We start from the raw sequence: 19,882 nt of genomic DNA, 5'->3' as shown, positions 1-19,882 counted from the left end.
GACTACTACAATCGATGTTTCTGCGTGCAAACACTACACGTGTACATCATCATCTATCACCGTGTGCACAAGGACAACTTTAGTCATACTGACAACGTTTATGATCATGTTTTTTGAATGAGGGGCGATAAGGGGAAAAAAGACATTCAATTATGGTTTGTTTGGTTTCCTTTCAGCCTAAAATGCAAATGAGCTTCCCTTTTGGAGACGGATAATGTCTAGAGATTTAATTAGACAGCCACAGGCACAGATTAGATGATTGGGCAAATTAAAGTCGAACATAATCTGTTCAGTGAACGTTTCTAATTTTAACATTCCTTGTTGAGGATGGTTCTTCTTTCAGGCTAGTTGTCATGAAAACCCAAAGAAAAAGCAATGCAATGTGATCCATTGAGGAACACTGACGTTGCAGACTCTATGGTGGCGGTCCAGTGTCGAAATTATAAGGCATATTGTTAGTCAGATATCAGACAATTAAGATTTGGAATGACTCAGATATGAGACAACCATGCGTAAGAGATGTGTCAGAGAAGTTCCGGGATTGGTGACACAATCCTCTTGGATTTTAATGAACGTCCTCCTATGTCATCCTTTCATGTACTTCTGTAAGGATTCTTTCTGATCGTCTGCACCGTCATCGTCACGGCCTTCTTGATCGTCGTTCCCGTTTTCAAACGTGATGACCCTCTTGAGTTTGGGAAAGAGGAAATAAATCACACACTATACGAGTGAGTAAAAAGGTTGCTTCCACTCGGGCAGGAATTGTCAGATGCTAAAGACACGAGCAATGTTTACATGCACAAAATCAATCAATCAATCAAAGTTTATTTATATAGCTCTAAATCACAAGTGTCTCAAGAGGCTGCACAAGCCACAACGATAACCTCGGCTCAGATCCCACATCAGGGCAAGAAAAAACTCAACCCAATGAGATACAATTAGAAACCTTGGAGGGGATCGCAGATGTAGGGACCCCCCTACAATCCTCTGTTTACATAGACACTAAATAAACTGACCCAAGAGTTTAATCAGAAAAAAAACATTTGGACATGTGCAGAGTTGCCTTTTTTTTCGGGAACGGTAAAAGAAGAAACTACTCCCGCTTATGTTGTAAACAAACTGACTTTGATAAAAAAATTAAGCTATTAAATATTTCATTCTAGCTGCAGTGTTTTTTTCATACTTGCCAAAGAGCCTTACCCAGAACAGTTGTAAACAATCTGAAAAATGTCAGGAAGCTGTAATTCTACAAAATATGGACCAAAATCTAAAAAGCTAGACAGGTTTAAAGTCAAAACGGTAAAAGTGGTTCTGACACCCCCATCTTTCAGTTTTACCATATGATCGATGACTTTATGGGAGATTGTCCGATCTTGTGAACAAGCTGGCATGTGAATGCTGGTAACAGTTTCCTATTAAGTTTTACTGTGAGTTAACTTGAGTTAATGAAACATGAACAGGTGCTTACTGGTGACCATGCTATCTTCCTGAGGGAACTCAGTTGTTAATACTTTCCTCCTCCAAACCAACATACATTCCATTGTTCGACAATGGCCGATCTCCCATAAAGTCATCCATCAAACAGTAAAACTGAAAGCTGCTGGCGTCAGAACCACTTCAAACTTGGTCGATGGTTGGGTGAATTCCGACTTCCTACACTTTTTCGTGAATGGGTTTGTACAATTTGGTGTTTCCAGCCTTTCAACCATCAAGGTGTTCAACAATCTTCAGTTTCCTTAACGCTTCTAGGAAGAAAGTCATATTGGTAAAAGACCAGTTCTGGTTTCCTGATGCTGAGTTTTTTTCATATTTTAACATCCCTGTTCGTAAGACAGTTGTAAACAAGCTGGTTTCACATAAAGTTTTACTTAGAAAACTATTAGTTAGCTTGAGTTAGTGTAACATGAACAGTTGATAGCTTACTGGTGATGCTGCTGTCTTCCTAATTAAACTCTGAGTAAAACTTTGCTCCTCTTAACCAACAACGCCATTGCAAGAAAAGTTCAGCAATGGCCGATCTCCCACAAAGTTATCCATGAGACGGTAAAACTGAAAGCTGGCTGGGTCAGATCCACTTATTCTGTTTTGATTTCAAACTTTTTCAGCTGATTTTAATTTGGTCTATGATTCGTAAAATTCCGTCGTCTTGCAGTTTTTCATGGAGTTGTTTGGACAACTTGGTGTTTTCAGGCTTTCAAAAAAAGTTTTTACTACTACCTTCTGTTTTATTTTAACGTTTCTAACAAGAAAGCTGTGTTGGCATCAGACCACTTCTGCTTCCTTCCCGTCAAAGTTGCTGCTGTGCGATAAATATTTGGCTGTCTCGAAGACAGAAACGCAAGTGTGCTGAATTAGCATTTATAACCCCAAACACGAAACCAGACTCTGAATGGGTGCGTACATGGACACCGATCGGAATAAACACCCCTCCCTTTCGGAATGAAATGTATTTCCAAATCGACTGAATTGGATCAGAATCTTCCGATTGACTTATTTGTATTAGACATTTTTAATGGCCCTTTATTCCGAATATTTGTGTCCATATAAACAAGGCTATTGTGAGCAGGTGCTGTCACTTTAAAGCATTTATGAGTTGTCCTGCCACAACTGTCGTCTCATCTTGTGCACTGAACGAAGCAAATGCTGCTGGATCTTTTTGTAGAGTGCCTCCAGTAGTTGATTGTAAAAGTGTCTATCTTTTGGGACATCGGTCCCGGAACTTTGCTGATGCAACTTGTTGTTTAAAAAACATTCAAAATATAGTCAACAGTATCGATCATTGTTACTTTAAAATTATATATAAATATATATACAGTATATACAACTCTTATTTTTTTGTGATAGAGTGATTGGAGCACATACTTGTTGGTCACAAAAAAACATTCATGAAGTTTGGTTCTTTTATGAATTTATTGTGGGTCTACTGAAAATGTGACCACATCTGCTGGGTCAAAAGTATACATACAGGAATGTTAATATTTGGTTACATGTCCCTTGGCAAGTTTCACTGCAATAAGGCACTTTTGGTAGCCATCCACAAGCTTCTGGCAAGTTTCTGGTTGAATTTTTGACCACTCTTCTTGATAAAATTGGTGCAGTTCAGCTAAATGTGTTGGTTTTCTGACATGGACTTGTTTCTTCAGCATTGTCCACACATTTAAGTCAGGACTTTGGGAAGGCCATATTAAAACCTTAATTATAGCCTGATTTAGCCATTCCTTTACCACTTTTGACATGTGTTTGAGGTCATTGTCCTGTTGGAACACCCAACTGCGCCCAAGACCCACCCTCCGGGCCGATGATTTTAGGTTGTCCTGAAGAATTTGGAGGTAAACCTCCTTTTTCATCGTCCCATTTACTCTCTGTAAAGCACCAGTTCCATTGGCAGCAAAACAGGCTCAGCGCATAATACTACCACCACCATGCTTGACGGTTGGCGTGGTGTTCCTGGGATTAAAGGCCTCACTTTTCCTCTTTCAAATTCCTATTTTTGTTTCATCTGACTACAGAACTTTCTTCCAGAATATCTTATCTTTGTCCATGTGAAGTCATATGTATATATATATATATATATATATATATTATACGGAGGTCTCGGTTTTTATCCCTGGGCTCGGGGTCTTTCTGTGTGGAGTTTGCATGTTCTCCCCGTGACAGTGTGGGTTTCCTCCGGGTACTCCGGCTTCCTCCCACTTCCAAAGACATGCACCTGGGTATGGGTTGATTGGCAACACCAAATTGGCCCTAGTGTGTGAATGTGAGTGTGAATGTTGTCTATCTATCTGTGTTGTCTCTGCAATGAGTTGGTGACTTCTCCAGGGTGTACCCCGCCTTCCGCCCGAGTGCTGCTGGGATAGGCTCCAGCACCCCCGCGACCCGAAGAGGGACAAGCGGTAGAAAATGAATGGATGGATGTATAATTTTCCGGTCAGTGCAATATAAATCAATATTCCTGAAAGCAAACACTACTACACATGTATACCATAATTGTCATCATCATCCATCACCATGTGTGCAAGAAAAAATATTACTCATAATGGCAACATCTATGATTTCATGAGGGGTGAGGGGAAAAAAACATGAGATGATGGTTTGTTTTCCGCCTAAAATGCAAATGAGCTTCCCTTTTGGAGACAAATAATGTTGAGATTTAATTAGACAGCCACAGGCACTGATTAGATGATTGGACAAATTAAAGTTGAATAGAATCTGTTCAGTGATGCTGAATTTCTTTATTTTAACGTCCCTCACTGATCATGGTTTAGGGCAACAACGACTAGAAGGGCAACGTGATCGTGGCCTGTGCTCATGTAAATACTTATTTTTTAAATGTCCTTTAAATCTGTCAGTCATAAAATATGTCATCATAAATGTTAAGAACAATTACATTTTGCAGTGAAGTTAAATAATAAAGTGGTTTGGATCAAATTAGGAATGCGTAACACAAATTACATTCCCTGCATGGTTAATTATTCCTGGCAGTGGCAAACCCAGAATTGAACACTTCACTGTTCAATCAACACAGACTCATTAAAGCTCACTCTTATGCAATCCCACACAGCGCCAACATTTGAGAACCAGGATGAGGTGATAGAAGTTATGTTTAAGTTTCACTTTTGTATCTCCACCAATCCATCCATTTTCTACAACTTGTCCTCACATTTTGGGGTGCTGGAGCCTATCCAAGCTACATTTGGGTGGAAGGCGGGGTACACCCTGGACAAGTTGCCACCTCATCACAGGGCCAACACAGATAGACAACTTTCACACTCACACACTAGGGCCAATTTAGTGTTGCCAATCAACCTATCCCCAGGTGCATGTCTTTGGAGGTGGGAGGAAGCCGGAGTACCCGGAGGGAACCCACGCAGTCACGGGGGGAACATGCAAACTTCACACAGAAAGACCCCGAGCCCGGGAATCGAACCCAGGACCTTCTTATTGTGAGGCACATGCACTAAACCCTGTTTCACCGTGCTGCCACTTTGGCTTCTCATCACACATAATTGTGGTGCATTCAAGGAACCTTGATTTAAGTCCGAAACAGAGGCATCACTCGTTTTTAAAGACAAGGGAGTCTTAAGATACACTAATAAAAAAATATTATAATTACAATAATGATTGTGATAATTGATAATCCTATATGAATCACAAAATGTCTACCTTACACTATGAAGTAAAGAGAAACTTCACTAATCATATTTCAGTGAATAATAAAAGGTTGTACGATTATTAAAACACATTCACGTTCTGGCTACTCTATATTATATTTGTTGGCACTACTTTGCAAAAAAAATAGTATGCCGCTGGCTTGACCGAAAAAAAATGGGTCATGACCCACCAGCAAGCTCTGACACAGAAGTCGTTTGGTACCACCTGTTGGTTTGTGTTTTTAAATCTCAATAAATATAAGTCAAGTTTATAATTTTTTTTAGACTAATTTGGTCAGTGCGGAATAAACCCGCGTTCACATTTCAGTTCACGGCTGGCGTTGGCTTACAGTATTTTAGATCAGGGATTTTTAACCTTTTTGACCTCGGGACTCAATGTTTCCACTACATAGAGGGCCTGGGGCCCACTCAAATATTAACTATTAACACTTTGAATTGTATTCAATTATTATATCAAACCTACTTACACTCGATGTAACCGGATAAAACGTATCAAATGAAAAGTATGTGCTAATCACAAAGATTATTGTCAAGGCTTAGGTCAGGCTAATATAAAAAGTAAGTACCGTGTTTTCCGGACTGTAAGACGCACTTAAAATCATTTTTTTCCCCTCAAAACTCGACAGTGCGCCTTATAACCCGGTGCGCCTAATGTAAGGAATATGTTTGGTTGAGCTTACCCACTTCAAAGCTATTTTATTTGGTACACGGTGTAATGATAAGTGTGACCAGTAGATAGCAGTCAAACATAAGAGATAAGTGTAGGCTGCACTATGATGGGTCTCAAGTAAACAACACCAACATTTTAAATGTTCCATTGAAAATATAGAACATTACACACGCGCTCAAAAATCTATCAGTACGACTTTGGTAAGCTACGAAGCCGCACCGCTTGAAGGATTGTCGGCGCATTAAACATACGAGTATTATTATGGCGTGTGTATAAGGTAAGCCATATTATCTGGGATTTTTTTTTGCAATATTATGCAAAATAAACTTTTCTTACCTTCTGGTACCTGCTGATCTGTATTTGGGATCTGCATAAATCCTGAAAAATTGCTTGCGTCCGCTCCGATGCCGTAGTCGATAGGCTTCTTCTTTTTCTTTATCTTCTTGTCATGTGACATTCATCCGACGCTGTTGCCATTTCTAATATAAAGTAGTGTAAAGTTCTTACTTATATCTGTAGGTAAACGCGCCATGAAAGTGCTAAAACATACCGGCGTAGTGAGTTTACATTATTCACGTAAGGAACTTTAGTTATTAGAGTTCCGGTCGGACGGTTTTTCACGGGACACATTTCCGGTGGATTTTTTTCGGATGAGGAGATGCTGCTCCATTATTGATTTAAGTAAAGTCTGAATGTCATTAAAACAGTTAGCTCCATCTTTTGACACTTCTCCCACTCCCGCCCTTGCACGCTACACCGCTACAACAAAGATAATGGGGAGAAGACGCTGCCGAAGGTGAGCCACGTAAATAAGACGGCCCACAAAACGGCACATCCGGAAGCGGCTTGAAGATGATCTGTAAAACAATCTATGCAACATTTTGATCAAAGAACCACCATTACATGTTATGTAGACCACAAGGAAGTGTTTTCAATTTAGAATTAAAAAAAAAAAAAATATGACTCCTCTAATGCGCCCTATAATTCGGTGTGCCTAATATATGAAAAAAGATCAAAAATAGACCATTCATCGGCAGTGCACCCTATGGACTGGAAAATACGGTAATAATCACATATACTGCAAAATAAGGCACTCATAAAAACTGATGAAAAATAAATGCCCATACATTTATGCAGTGCTAAAATAAATGCTCACTAAATTAATTATAAATTATACAATGTTTCCTAAAGAAACTGTCAATAAATAAAAATGCAAATTTAAATAAAGCTTAACATAATTTTTGCGCTTAAGAAACTTCTATGACTTTAGCTCTAGACTGCTTCTGTCTGTTTCATTTTGGCATTACTGCAACACGTGGTGAAAAGGTGTATTACAACTGAGTACCGCTGCAGACCAAACGGACCACAGTTGACAAACCGATATTTTTGGCCACCCTCTTGGTGGAACTAGTGACGCAACCCGGCCCTATGGTTAAGAAATACTGCTGTAAATGATCTCCACAGAATGGGAATGAGAGTCTACTAAATGTATATCATCCCGATTATGTCATGATCATTACCCTTGTGATCCACAATGTCAGCACAGCATTGAGTCTCATCAATGAACATCCAATGAAATTGGATTTTCATCCGGGTGACCTTGCGCACATAATGATATGTCTGCTATTTCAGGCACTTCTCCTGCAAAAGCAACACATCTTTCCCCGTCAGTGATTATTAATTTTATTAATTGTAGCTTTTAAAATGGGATGGGTCGACATTAAACCCTTTTTACTTTTACAGCCGGCTTTAATGCGCTAGCTCACTCAGTGCAGGGCACCAAATTTAAGGATAGAAGACATTATCACCTTCAGTCTCTCATATTTTTTTGCCCCCGGAGTCTAAACGTTGATGTGTTCCTTTGTCCTTCGCACTCCCATTTGTATGAACCCTTAAGATTAAAAGCTACACGTAAATGCAGAGTGGCTTAATCGGCCATAACTCACCGCACCGGCAGAAAACGAAGCCTGCTTCATGCTCTATTAAAGACAACTGGATTCAATGAACCAAGCGTCAGTAATTGGACTTTGAGTGCTTTTGCAATAGAAAAACCCAAGGACTTGCCACGACAAGGTACCGTTTCTGAACATATCCCTGAGACTGTAAAACTTTTACAGTGAAAACCGATGTGTTCTAGGATCTTCGCATTTTTCTCTCTTTCAGACTTATCAGGTTCTTCACATCGAGGAAACGCCATTCTTCACGCATTTTTCACCCACCCCTTAAGTGAGGGATGAGGCAAAAACTAATCCCGGGCCCTCTGTAGTCTGGTGCAGCGTTTTTATAAACATAACTACTCATCTCATCTTGCATTCAGCATCCTCCATAATGAAAGAAACAAGGCAGAGGCAAAGGGAAATAGGTCTGAGGGGACAATCAATTCCAGAAGTATTAGAAGGAGCTGACTTCCCTGTCAAACACTCTTTATTCCCCTTATTTGCCCCAATGGAGGGAATGCACTCTCAATGCATATTTCAATATTAGTTAAGGGGGTATCTCCAAAACCGTTGGGCTTGACTTGTGTTAAACGTCTCATGGTTATCCCCCATGCTTTCTTGCATTATTAAACTACAAATCATCGGACTGAGCAATGTGCAAGCAAGTGGAATTAAAGTATTTGTGGTTGCAGTGCAGCATCTGTCTTCTTTCAGCACCTCTACAAAGTCGTTAACACACTGCCAGCAGTGCTGTAAACATGTGTACGCATTGTTACTATGTCAACACAACAACCCACAAAGGGCACACAATCATCTTTGTTGTTTTTTTTTTTACACAAATCTCAAGAAAAATGCATCTTTGTGCATTTGCTAAAAGTGATTAGTTATGAATGTTTGTGCTGCAGGTTATCCCCGTTACACAGTGATTGGCGACCACGGCTCAGGAGAGCATCATTTGCGAATCCAGCGCGTGGAGCTGATGGACGACGCTGTGTTCGAGTGCCAAGCCGTCCAGGCTGCCATGAGATCCCGGCCTGCCCGCCTCACTGTGCTCGGTAAGTCTGCGTTATACACACAATACAGTCAGGGATGGGCGCCGGAATCTGGTTCCATGATGGCACCGGTTCCATTGAAGCCGTTGGGGACCTAGTGGCTCAGATGGTAGAACAGCCATGCCAGCAACTTGAGGGTTCCAGGTTTGACTCCAGCTTCCGCCATCCTGGTCTATGTCCATCAGTCTACCCCACGGCAGTGGTGGCTACAAATGTAGCTTACCAGCATCGTGTGAATGTGGAGTGAATGAATGATGGCTTCACAGTTCTCAGTTCATAAATCTAATCCATTAGTAACCAAACTATTCATTAACGCGTTCAATTCGTCTTGCATTGACTATTGCAATTCTCTTTTCACTATTTTCAACAAGTCAACGCTAAAGAGACTTCAGACTGTACAAAATGCGGCTGCCAGGCTTTTGACCGGTGCACCCAAAACAGCCCATATCATCCCCGTTTTATCCAGTCTTCATTGGCTTCCAGTTAAATTCCGCATTGAGTTTAAGATCCTGACATTCCGAATGTTGCATGGTGGGGCCCGTCAGTACATCACTGACTTGCTATGCCCTTACTCTTCAGGGCGCAGCCTCCGGTCTTCAGGCCAGGGTCTTCTCGTTTTAAAACCCGTGGAGACCTGGCTATAGTCCCAGACTCTGGAACAATTTAAAACGTATGTTTTTTGACAACCAAAATTATTAATGTTTCTTTACAATAATATGCATATTTTCCATTATTTTACTAAACGTCAGGAACTTTTTAAGCATTAGTATTGTTTTTCAAATACCGATTTGGTACTAGTATTGGCTAAAATGTATAAATGGCAATACAGTAAATGGTGCATTCAAAAACAAATAACTGCCGGGTCAGAAATAATTGGAACTAACACCTGTGCAGCCACCTAATGTAGTTTTTTCTAGGGATGGGCGATACCACACTTTTAGGATTCGATACGATACCGATACTTTTTCTTGCATTTTCATCGATACCGATACCGATACCAGTAATTTCTTATTGGCAATTTTTTGTCAGTCAAAAATATTATTACTATTGTTATTATTTAAGACAAATCACAAGACAAATACAGACCATTTATACCACATTTATTATGGTCAATATATAATAAAAGTAAAATTTAAATAAATAACATAAATATGAAAAATAAATTAAATATTATATATAATAATAAGTATATATTTTATATAATAATAATTAAATATTAGGGCTTTCCAATTAACAGTCAAATCCGAATTGCAAGAAGCTGCAGTTATTTTTTAAAGTTTGTGATATAATTAGCAATTAATGAAATATGAAATAGGCTAATGTTTTCGAAATGTAAGAAATCATGTTACAGATTAAAACCAAAATCACATTCAATCATATATTCAAGATTTTCTTGGAAAAAAATAAAACTGTAATGCAAAGATGAAGAATCTCCAAATTGTATCTCTTTCTTATCTTGTTTTAAATACTCAAGCAATTTTCAACTAACAGTAAATTCCCCTGTGTGGAAATTATTTGAATTTAGGATAATCATTTAAACAAAAATATTCAGTAAACATTACTAAAAAAAAAAAAAAACAATGCCTGTTTTAAGTCAACAATTGGACAACACTGGATATGCCTGGCTGCATCGCTGTCGGCTGGCTGTGTGTGTGTTGCACGTTGACGACGCTCATTCGCTGTCTCCTGTCATGTGACTGGGCCAGCTCTATACTCTGCCAGGTACAGGGGTGTCCCAGCACATAGTAAGTTAAGTAAGTCATCAAAAACATCTGAAAGTGATGCTTGCACCCCCCACACGCCGTTTTTTGGTTTATATCGATACTTTTTTCAGAAAAGTGATGCCAAATGAGTAGCGTGTGAGTATCGATATATCGATACCACAGGATCGATACGCACATCCCTATTTTTTTCCCCATTTTCTCCACAACAGATCCATAGATTGGTTTGCATCCAGCAGCTTTATTTACCTCTGCATGAGCTTTAAAATGTCAGTTGCACTACTAAACTGTTGGTATCCAACAGACAATATTAATGCTAAGCAGTTATCTCAGTGTGGCTCGGTTGGTAGAGTGAGCATGACAGCAACTCGAGGGTTCTGAGTTCGATCCCCAGCTCTCCTGATGGGTCGTGGTTAGGGCATTGCATGGCAGCTCCCGCCATCACTGTGAATGAGTGTGTGAATGGGTGAATGTGAAAATAGTGTCAAAGCGCTTTGAGTACCTTGAACTTATTTTAATGCAATGATTATGTCTCGTTTTATTATTGTATAACATGTTAGTCTGAGGCCATTGGAAACTTTGCACAAACAATCTCTCAAAATCCTTGACCGAAAACCACAACACCACAATCACTGTTTAGTTCTCCAAAAATATAGATTGTTAAATGTTGCTAATATTCAAAGATTAGCATCAATACGAATGGCCCATCGAATCCTAAATAACATTGCACCAGCGCCACTTAAGCACTTTGTCCAGTTTACATCTGCTGTGACAGCTAGAAACACACAAGCCTCCACCAGGGGGCAGTGTAGCGTACCCAGATGTGAAACCTCTTTTGCACAATCAGCTTTTTCATATAAAGCCATAAAGGAACGGAACGACCTCACAACAAACTTGAAAAGTCTAACAAGTTACTCTTCATTCACAATTGAAGTTAAAAAGTGGCTTTGCCACAATCAAAGCTGCTCACACGGTCACTGAGGTGGGCACTATGTTTGACATGTCAACTTAATGTGTATTTTATTTATCCACGAGAACATTGTGTTGTAAGCTGTGAGGTGTGTGTGTTAAAATCATGGTTGTTTTTACAAATGGTGACAGATGTGAACAAGAGCATGTATCGTCTATGTGTGATGATGTAAATGAGGTGTGGTTGTCATGTGTAATAAGTATATGTCAATGAAAGGGCATTTTATGACTTTTCTTAATTTGATTACATGCTATAGTATAATTTTATTGCATATTTTTTGTATCGCTTCAATTTACGCAGCCAGGGACTGCAGATGGAAATGAACTGTAATCTGGTGCAGAACATATCTGTCTTTGAGCTTAAAGTTTCTGTGCATTGTCCCTTCAAATAAAGAATAAACTAAACTGAAGGTAGAAAAGTGCTATACAAGTAAAACCCATTTACCTAAATTTTTTTACAATGTCCATTCGGTTGCAGCTGTGTTATGCAATATCCTCTTAAGGACTGTAGATGATGCTGGTTATCAAACACATTTTTATGTTTAGGTGCAACTTTCAGTCAATGATGTTTAAACTCAATGATTTGGATACTCATTTCTAGCCAGTTTTACCCCACTGCTAATCATCTCAACTTTGCCAGCAAGGCATTACTTTATCGGGCCTTTCAAAAGCATCCTGCCGCTTGCCACAGCTCCCCCACCTTGGACCATGGAGCGTTGCTTTTAAAAGATAACTTGGAGTCAGCCAGCCAGTTGAGAGTAAAAAGCAAACGAGGCGAGAGTTGGGAGAATGCGGGGTGTCTGCCGCACCGTATCCTCGCCACAAGCGACTGATCCACCTTATTGATCTGGCCTAATGAAAAGTGAAACTAACGATTTGTAGAAAGGGGAGGAGGGCTGCAGCAAAAACGGAGAGAAAAGGAAGACAAATTGAAGCATAGTGTTTCTTTGGCCGCTCTGCAAATGGATATGAGTGAATAATCATTGGTACTTCCATGCGGAGCTTAAAAGCTCTGTTGCACATTATTTGCTTTTACCTTTTTCTTGCTGTTTGGAAACTTTTTATCAAAGCATTATGGTATGTTGTTTATCACCGTTTGGTAATTAGTTAGCAGGTCTACCCAAAAACATTTTAATCACGGTCTACGTGGTGTCATCAGAGGGTTGGCACGTGAGCAAAGTGAGAAAACATTTTTATTTTAAAGCAAGTCTGGTTAAAGGTACATATTAAGGGACTCAATTGTACCTTTGCTGTTACAGTCCGCTCATATTGGGACACTGATTTACCCAATCCAGTGGATGTAACTGTTCCATCAAGGCTAAATTAATTTTAATTTCATCCCCCCATTACAAATGTTTTCACACATTTGTGAAACAGTTTTTAAATTTAAATGTTTCATATTGAATTTAATTGTAAACCTATTTTTTACTAAATCAAATTCATGGAAATATTTTGTTTAATGCAAACTTTTTTTTTTTTTAGCATCCAGTCATTATTTGAACCCAGTACTATTGCCTGTCAGGACAAGCACGAACATTGTGCACCACGGAAGGCAGTGAGACTTGGTGGGGCAAACTTCCATGATAACTCTGATCAGTGACAGAGCAGGAAGCGGCTAGGAATGTGTTTGGAGTAAAACGCCCTGTCGTTTATCAATTAATATTTTACATCTTCTTCACCCGCCCTTATGTCAACGTGACTTGAGTGAATTGTGGCCATTTTTTAGCCTTTGTTGAGGTTTGTGATCTACAGCGTCCAAATTCCGGCCCGCGGGAAGTCCCAAGTTAAACAAAAAACACACACATATATATATATATATATATATATATATATATATATATATATATATATATATATATATATATATATATATATATATATATATATATATATATATATATATATATATACATACAGCCCGGCCCCCGAGTCAAAAAGTTTGGGGACCCTTGTTCTATGGCTTTTGGTCACAATAGACAAGCAGAAAAAGGATGACAACATTTTTAAAAGCATTGTTTGGAAATACGCATGATTTTGCTCTCGTTTCAACATCGATATTGCAACCATATCATCAGCTATTATCTTTTGGTTGAAAAATATGTTTAGAGCTGGTGTGTAACTACGCATTATGTATTATTGGTGCACATTGTAATCGATTGGCACCTCATTATGTAATAACGTTGCATTTTGTACTAATCAGATGCAATTTTAAAAAAATTCTTAAACACACTTTGTAATAGGTTGTTACATATTGCAAAACGAATTGCAAAATGCGGGTGCTGCATTTTTTTTTTATATAAAAGATAACAATTTGGTGCATTATGTGATAATATATCAAAGTTGATGCCTTAATTAGAAAATCATATCTTAGGAAAATAAAACATTTCATCTTCATTAAAATTAATTTGAGACTCTAATATAATATTTCAGGTCAAACCTTTATCAAATGTAACTTAATTGATTTATAATTGGAGAACTATAGTATTTTAGCATTATCCAAATTGTATGAGTGTATGTCTTCCAACATTTCAGTGCACTGGTCAATGGTTAGAATTTGTCTCTGGCTTGCAATCATATTCAATAAATAGTTGCATTTGATTCAGGTTTCACCAAGGAAATCCATCCATCCATCTATTTTTAATCGTTTGTCCCTCTCGGAGTCGTGGGGGGGCTGCCTTCTAGCGGAAGGCAAGGTACACCCTGAACAAGTCGCCCCCTCATCGCAACTGTTTTAATATTACTAACATACAATGGCATTCTTTGGGCAGCATGGTGGTGCAGGGGTTAATGTTCATGTCTCTCGATAATAAGATTCGATCCACGTGCTTGGGGTCTTTCTGAGTTGTTTGCTTGTTCTCCTCGTGACTTTGGGGTGAATACCTAGGCTTCCTACCACCTCCGGAGACATGCACCTAAGAATAGGTTGATTGGCAACACTAAATTGACCCTAGCGTGTAAATATGAGTGAGAATGTTGTCTGACTTTCTATATTGGCCCTGCAATGAGGTGGCGACTTGTCCATGGTGTACCCCGCCTTCTGCCCTATTGCAGCTGGGATAGGCTCCAGCAACCCCCGCGAGAGACAAGCGATAAAGAAATGAATAGATGGATGGCATTCTTTTTGTAGTTTCACAAATTCCACAGTAAATTCACCAAAACGTCACCGTAGAGTTATTGATTCTGTTTAGCTGATTGGAGAGCTAGCTTACGCAGCTAAATGACATCTGTTTTGTTTGATCAACCGTTTTACTGCCATGTGACTGGCACCCTTTGGAAACAATTAAGGTATGTAAATAAACATTTACAAAATATTTCTGTGTAAATAAGTCATTTAACAATGTATATACCTGCGGCTAATATATAAAAAATATTAGTTTTCTTCTCAAATTTTGTGGGTGTGGCTTATATATCGGTGCTCGGACAGTCTGAGAAATACGGTAAATAAAGTTTAACACAGTTAAATGTGAAATCCCTAATAACGCTACTTTTGACAACAACTTTAGCAGACTTCCCTTCTTTACCTGCTCAGTGGCCTTGTGGTTAGAGTGTCCGCCCTGAGACTGGAAGGTCGTGAGTTCAAACCCCGGCCGAGTCATTCCAAAGACTATAAACATGTGACCCATTACCTCCCTGCTTGGCACTCAGCATCAAGGGTTGGAATTGGGGGTTAAATCACCAAAATTATTCCTGAGCGCGGCCACCGTTTTGATTGATTGATTGAAACTTGTATTAGTAGATTGCACAGTACAGTACATATTCAGTACAATTGACCACTAAATGGTAACACCAGTATACGTTTTTCAACTTGTTTAAGTCGGGGTCATCAATTCATGCTGCTGCTCACTGCTCCCCTCACCTCACACGGGATGAACATGGGGATGGGTCAAATGCAGAGGATAATTTCACCACACCTAGTGTGTGTGTGACTTTCGTTGGGACTTTAACTTTGCACTCATTTTTTTCCGACGTGCCGCCGCCATGTGACTTTCAAATCATATTCCCCGTAACGATTTTGCACTAATTCCACATTTTTTGAGTCTTTCATCAAATGCTCATAATTAAAGCTAGGAAAAGCAATGCTTATAAATGACTTTAGAGTGCAATCAACAGGGAGTGCCGTAGTAGGGTTGACTGCATTTCATCAGAATAAGAAATGGGAAGCCTTTATCACCTATTTAGCTGATTGAGGGCGAGAGAAATTTATCATTCCTACTCATATCCACATAAGCCCCTAATGGAAGGTGTTTGTTTAAATCCCCTGCCAAGTAAGTTGAGTGTAGAATGCAGTGCCAGGGGGGACGGGGGTAACCGGGGGCTTCATGCTGATGCTGTGCATGGAGGGAAATATATGCTAGGCCTGTGTGACTGCAAACTCCAAGCTGTCAATTACTTGCCCGCCAAAACAGGGCGTGTTTATTGACATGACAGAGAGCTACGACCTCACACACCTGCGCCAATGTGCGTACACACACACACACAAACACACACACACACACACACACACACACACACACACACACATTATTTTATTTGATACCTTCTTGAGACCTCCAAAAAATACCTACATCTTTAGGTATATAAAGATGTATATTTACAACATTAATGATATATACAAACTATGCAAATACAACAAAGATAAGCTTTTAGTTATTTTTGGGTGGAATTTCGTGTTTGTAATTGGTTTATAATCTTCATTATTTATTTCAGGTTATCACAGTATGTCTCTATATACATTTTTATTGTATCTATTTTATTAATTTTGGCCAAAGGGGGCACATTTCATTTTTTTACACACACTTGTTATTACATATGTTGGCCAGAGGGGGAGCACTTTTAAAACCGAAACACAGGCAATTTGAAAAATCCCTCCTTTTTGGGACCACCCTAATTTTGATGGATTTCACCACCAGGGGTGCAAATGAGACATTCTCTATTAGATGCAATAGTTTTCCGTATTGGGACCATGATATATGTCCTAACTTGTTCACCGGTCTTCATATGGAAGTTACTTTTCCTTGTTGATGTCTCAAGAAGGGTAGAAATACAAGTACACGCACACACACACACACACACACACACACACACACACACACACACACACACACACACACACACACACACACACACACACACACAGACAGACAGAAAAACACATAACCACTTCCTTTAGCAAGCTGACAATGAATTAATCTAAAACTCCAAACTCCATATGTTATAGCATTCTATCCCTCCAAAAGCCTATGCGCGTCTGGACTGTGATGAGCCCAGACGCAACACAGAATGCACTCCTCCTCCTCCCTTTTATGTTTTATTGAGTTTGTCGTAGAAAAACACACAGCTACACTGACCTAGACGGACGGACCTTAGCATGCACAGCAAAGCAAAGTGCACATGCTTAAATCAAATAAGAACAAATAAGAGGACAAAAGCAATATTTTCTTCTGGGAAAAGTGACTAAAGCTGTATTATTGTGTACGTCAGAGTTCATGTGCGTTCAAAGGAGAACTGTTAAGGATCTTAAACTTTAATCGAAAATACACAAACTATTATTTAGTCTGTCATCAGTTCGAAATGTGATTGTGTCTCCGTTAAAAAATGTCTACTGGAATGCAAATGGCCTTAAATTAGCAGTGTAGAGGTTAATTCAGTGGAGCCTATATTTACGAACGTAATTGTTTTTTGAACAGGATTCGAAAAGAGAAACGTTTATGTATTGAAACAAATGTCTTCATAATAAACATACCGTATTTTCCGGACTATAAGGCGCACTTAATTTTTTTTTTTTTCTCAAAACTCGACAGTGCCCCTAATAACCTAATGTACGGAATAATTCTGGTTTCGCTTACCGACCTCGAAGCAATTTTATTTGGTACATGGTGTAATGATAAGTGTGACCAGTAGATGGCAGTCAAACATAAAATATACGTGGTAAGAGGTATGATGGCAATATCATTGAAGTAAACAGCACCGACATTTTATATGTTCCATTCAAAATATAAAACATTACAGACGGTGCTCAAAAATCTATCAAAATGTTTTAGTACGACTTTGGTAAGCTATGAAGCCGCTCTGCTTGGTGGATTGTCGGCGCATTAAACATACAAGTATAATTATGGTGTGTGTATAAGGTAAGACATATTATCTGGCGTTTTGTTTCACCATATTATGCAAAAGCAAAATTTCTTACCTTCTAGTACCTGCTGATCTGTATTTGGGATCTTCATAAATCTTGAAAAATTCCGCGCGTCCGCCTTTGTAGTCCGCACCAACGACGTAGTCGATAGGCTTTTTCTTTTTCTCTATCTTCTTGACATGTTACATTCATCCTCCGCTGTTGTCGTTTCTAATATAAAGTAGTGTAAAGTTCTTACTTATATCGGTTAGTAAACTCGCCATGAAAGCGCTAAAACATACCGGTGTAGTGAGGTTACATTATTCACCCAAGGAACTTTAGTTATTAGACAGTTCCGGTCGGACGGTTTTTCACGGGACACATTTCCAGCCTTGTTGTTTCCGGATGAGGAGAGGCTGGTCCGTTATGGATTTAAGTAAAGTCTGAATGTCATTAAAACAGTTAGATCCATCGTTTGACACTTCTTCCACTCCCATCCTTGCACGCTACACCGCTACAACAAAGATGACGGGGAGAAGATGCTGCCGAAGGTGAGCCACGTAAATAAGACCGCCCACAAAACGGCGCATCCTGAAGCGACTGTCAGAAAGCAGCTTGAAAATGATCTGTAAAACATAATCGATGCAACATTTTGACCAAAGAACCACCATTACATGTTATGTAGACCACAAGGAAGTGTTTTACAGTTTGAAAATAAATAATAATAATATGACTCCTTTAATGTGCCCTATAATCCGGTGCACCTTTTATATGAAAAAAGATCGAAAAATAGACCATTCATCGACACTGCGCCTTATAATCCGGTGTGCCCTATGGTCCGGAAAATACGGTAGTAAACATGAATAATGGGTTGCAGCTTCAAAAAAAGTCCATAGTTCAGCACACGTTTGTACACTTTGAACACAATATAAATCACTATACTGTATATCAAACAAACATGACAAGGGATTGGTGGATCAACTTTCTATTTAATAACCAAGTCAACAACAACATCTAGCTGAGCTGTCCTCCTATTCAGCCACCCTGCCAAGATGTACACACACTAGCCCTCTGTTTGAAGTCACAAAATCCTTAACTTCAACAACCAGGTCACTACAGTGATTAGGAATGAAAAAAAATAGAATCCACTCTACCTTATCTTCTTGGGGTGTAGCGTCGGAAAGGGGAGGGGGAAGAGTCTGTGTTGACAACACTGTAGATTCTTCCTGAAAGTTTCAAACCACACATCGCATGTCCATTGCTTTCTTTAGATTTAAATTGAGCTAGTAAAATTGGCAAAATGTTGTTTAAAACGCTTAAAAAGAACACACATTAGCATAGTAGCTAACGACTTCACTGCTGTGCTGAGTGAGTACCGCAAATTGATCATCCCGCGCACAATGAATGTGCTGCCGGGCACAAAATGGCTGTACTGCGAGGCACACAATGGGTGACTGAAACGTTCGTACACTGAGACTAAGTCCGTACACAAATGTGTATTTGTAGTCTGCCTGTGGTCCGTAATAAATGGAAAAGTAAATTGAGGTTCCACTGTACATGCATACCGACAGGTGGCTTCTGCTATAGCTTTTCTACCTGTTACACACACACACACACACACACACACACGCACACGCACACGCACCAACACACACTAGCGACCTGAAAAAATGCAGTCGTGACATACATCCCACAGGATTAGCTAATAAGGTTCTGTGATTGGCATGGCGCTGGAGTCCTTAGTGACGGTTGCAGCGGAGAGGTCTCTGGCCATCATAGATGATGCCGACCACCCTGTGCAGGCCATCACCATCCTGCATAGAAGTCTGTGCAGTGACAGGCTGCTCATCCCTGGGAGCTAAACCAATAGACCTCAGAACTCGGACGGCGTGGCAAAGTTGGTAGAGTGGCTGTGCCAGCAATCGGAGTGTTGCTGGTTACTGGGGTTCAATTCCCACCTTCTACCTTCCTAGTCACGTCCGTTGTGTCCTTGGGCAAGACACTTCACCCTTTGCCTCTGATGGCTGCTGGTTAGCGCCTTGCATGGCAGCTCCCGCCATCAGTGTGTGAATGTGTGTGTGAATGGGTAAATGTGGAAATACTGTCAAAGCGCTTTGAGTACCTTGAAGGTAGAAAAGCGCTATACAAGTATAACCCATTTATTTACCATTATAACTCCTCTGCTGCCCGTGCCATCAGACTATAATTCTTCAGACCAGACGTTGGGAAGCACTTGGATTGAAGGGCCGC

The 19,882-nt window shown here is 39.7% G+C and overlaps 1 protein-coding gene across 1 annotated transcript in view; it reads left to right on the top strand.

The window, feature by feature from the left end:
* Positions 1-19,882, top strand: part of kirrel3b (kirre like nephrin family adhesion molecule 3b) — a 439,076-nt gene that overhangs the window by 278,719 nt on the left and 140,475 nt on the right. Inside the window, 1 exon segment of the mRNA XM_062060501.1 lies at positions 8,684-8,833. Coding sequence (XP_061916485.1) covers positions 8,684-8,833 — 150 coding nt within the window.

This window comes from Entelurus aequoreus, linkage group LG10, assembly GCF_033978785.1.
Source record: "Entelurus aequoreus isolate RoL-2023_Sb linkage group LG10, RoL_Eaeq_v1.1, whole genome shotgun sequence".
Classification (NCBI taxonomy): domain Eukaryota; kingdom Metazoa; phylum Chordata; class Actinopteri; order Syngnathiformes; family Syngnathidae; genus Entelurus; species Entelurus aequoreus.
This window is presented reverse-complemented; position numbering and strand designations above follow the sequence as displayed.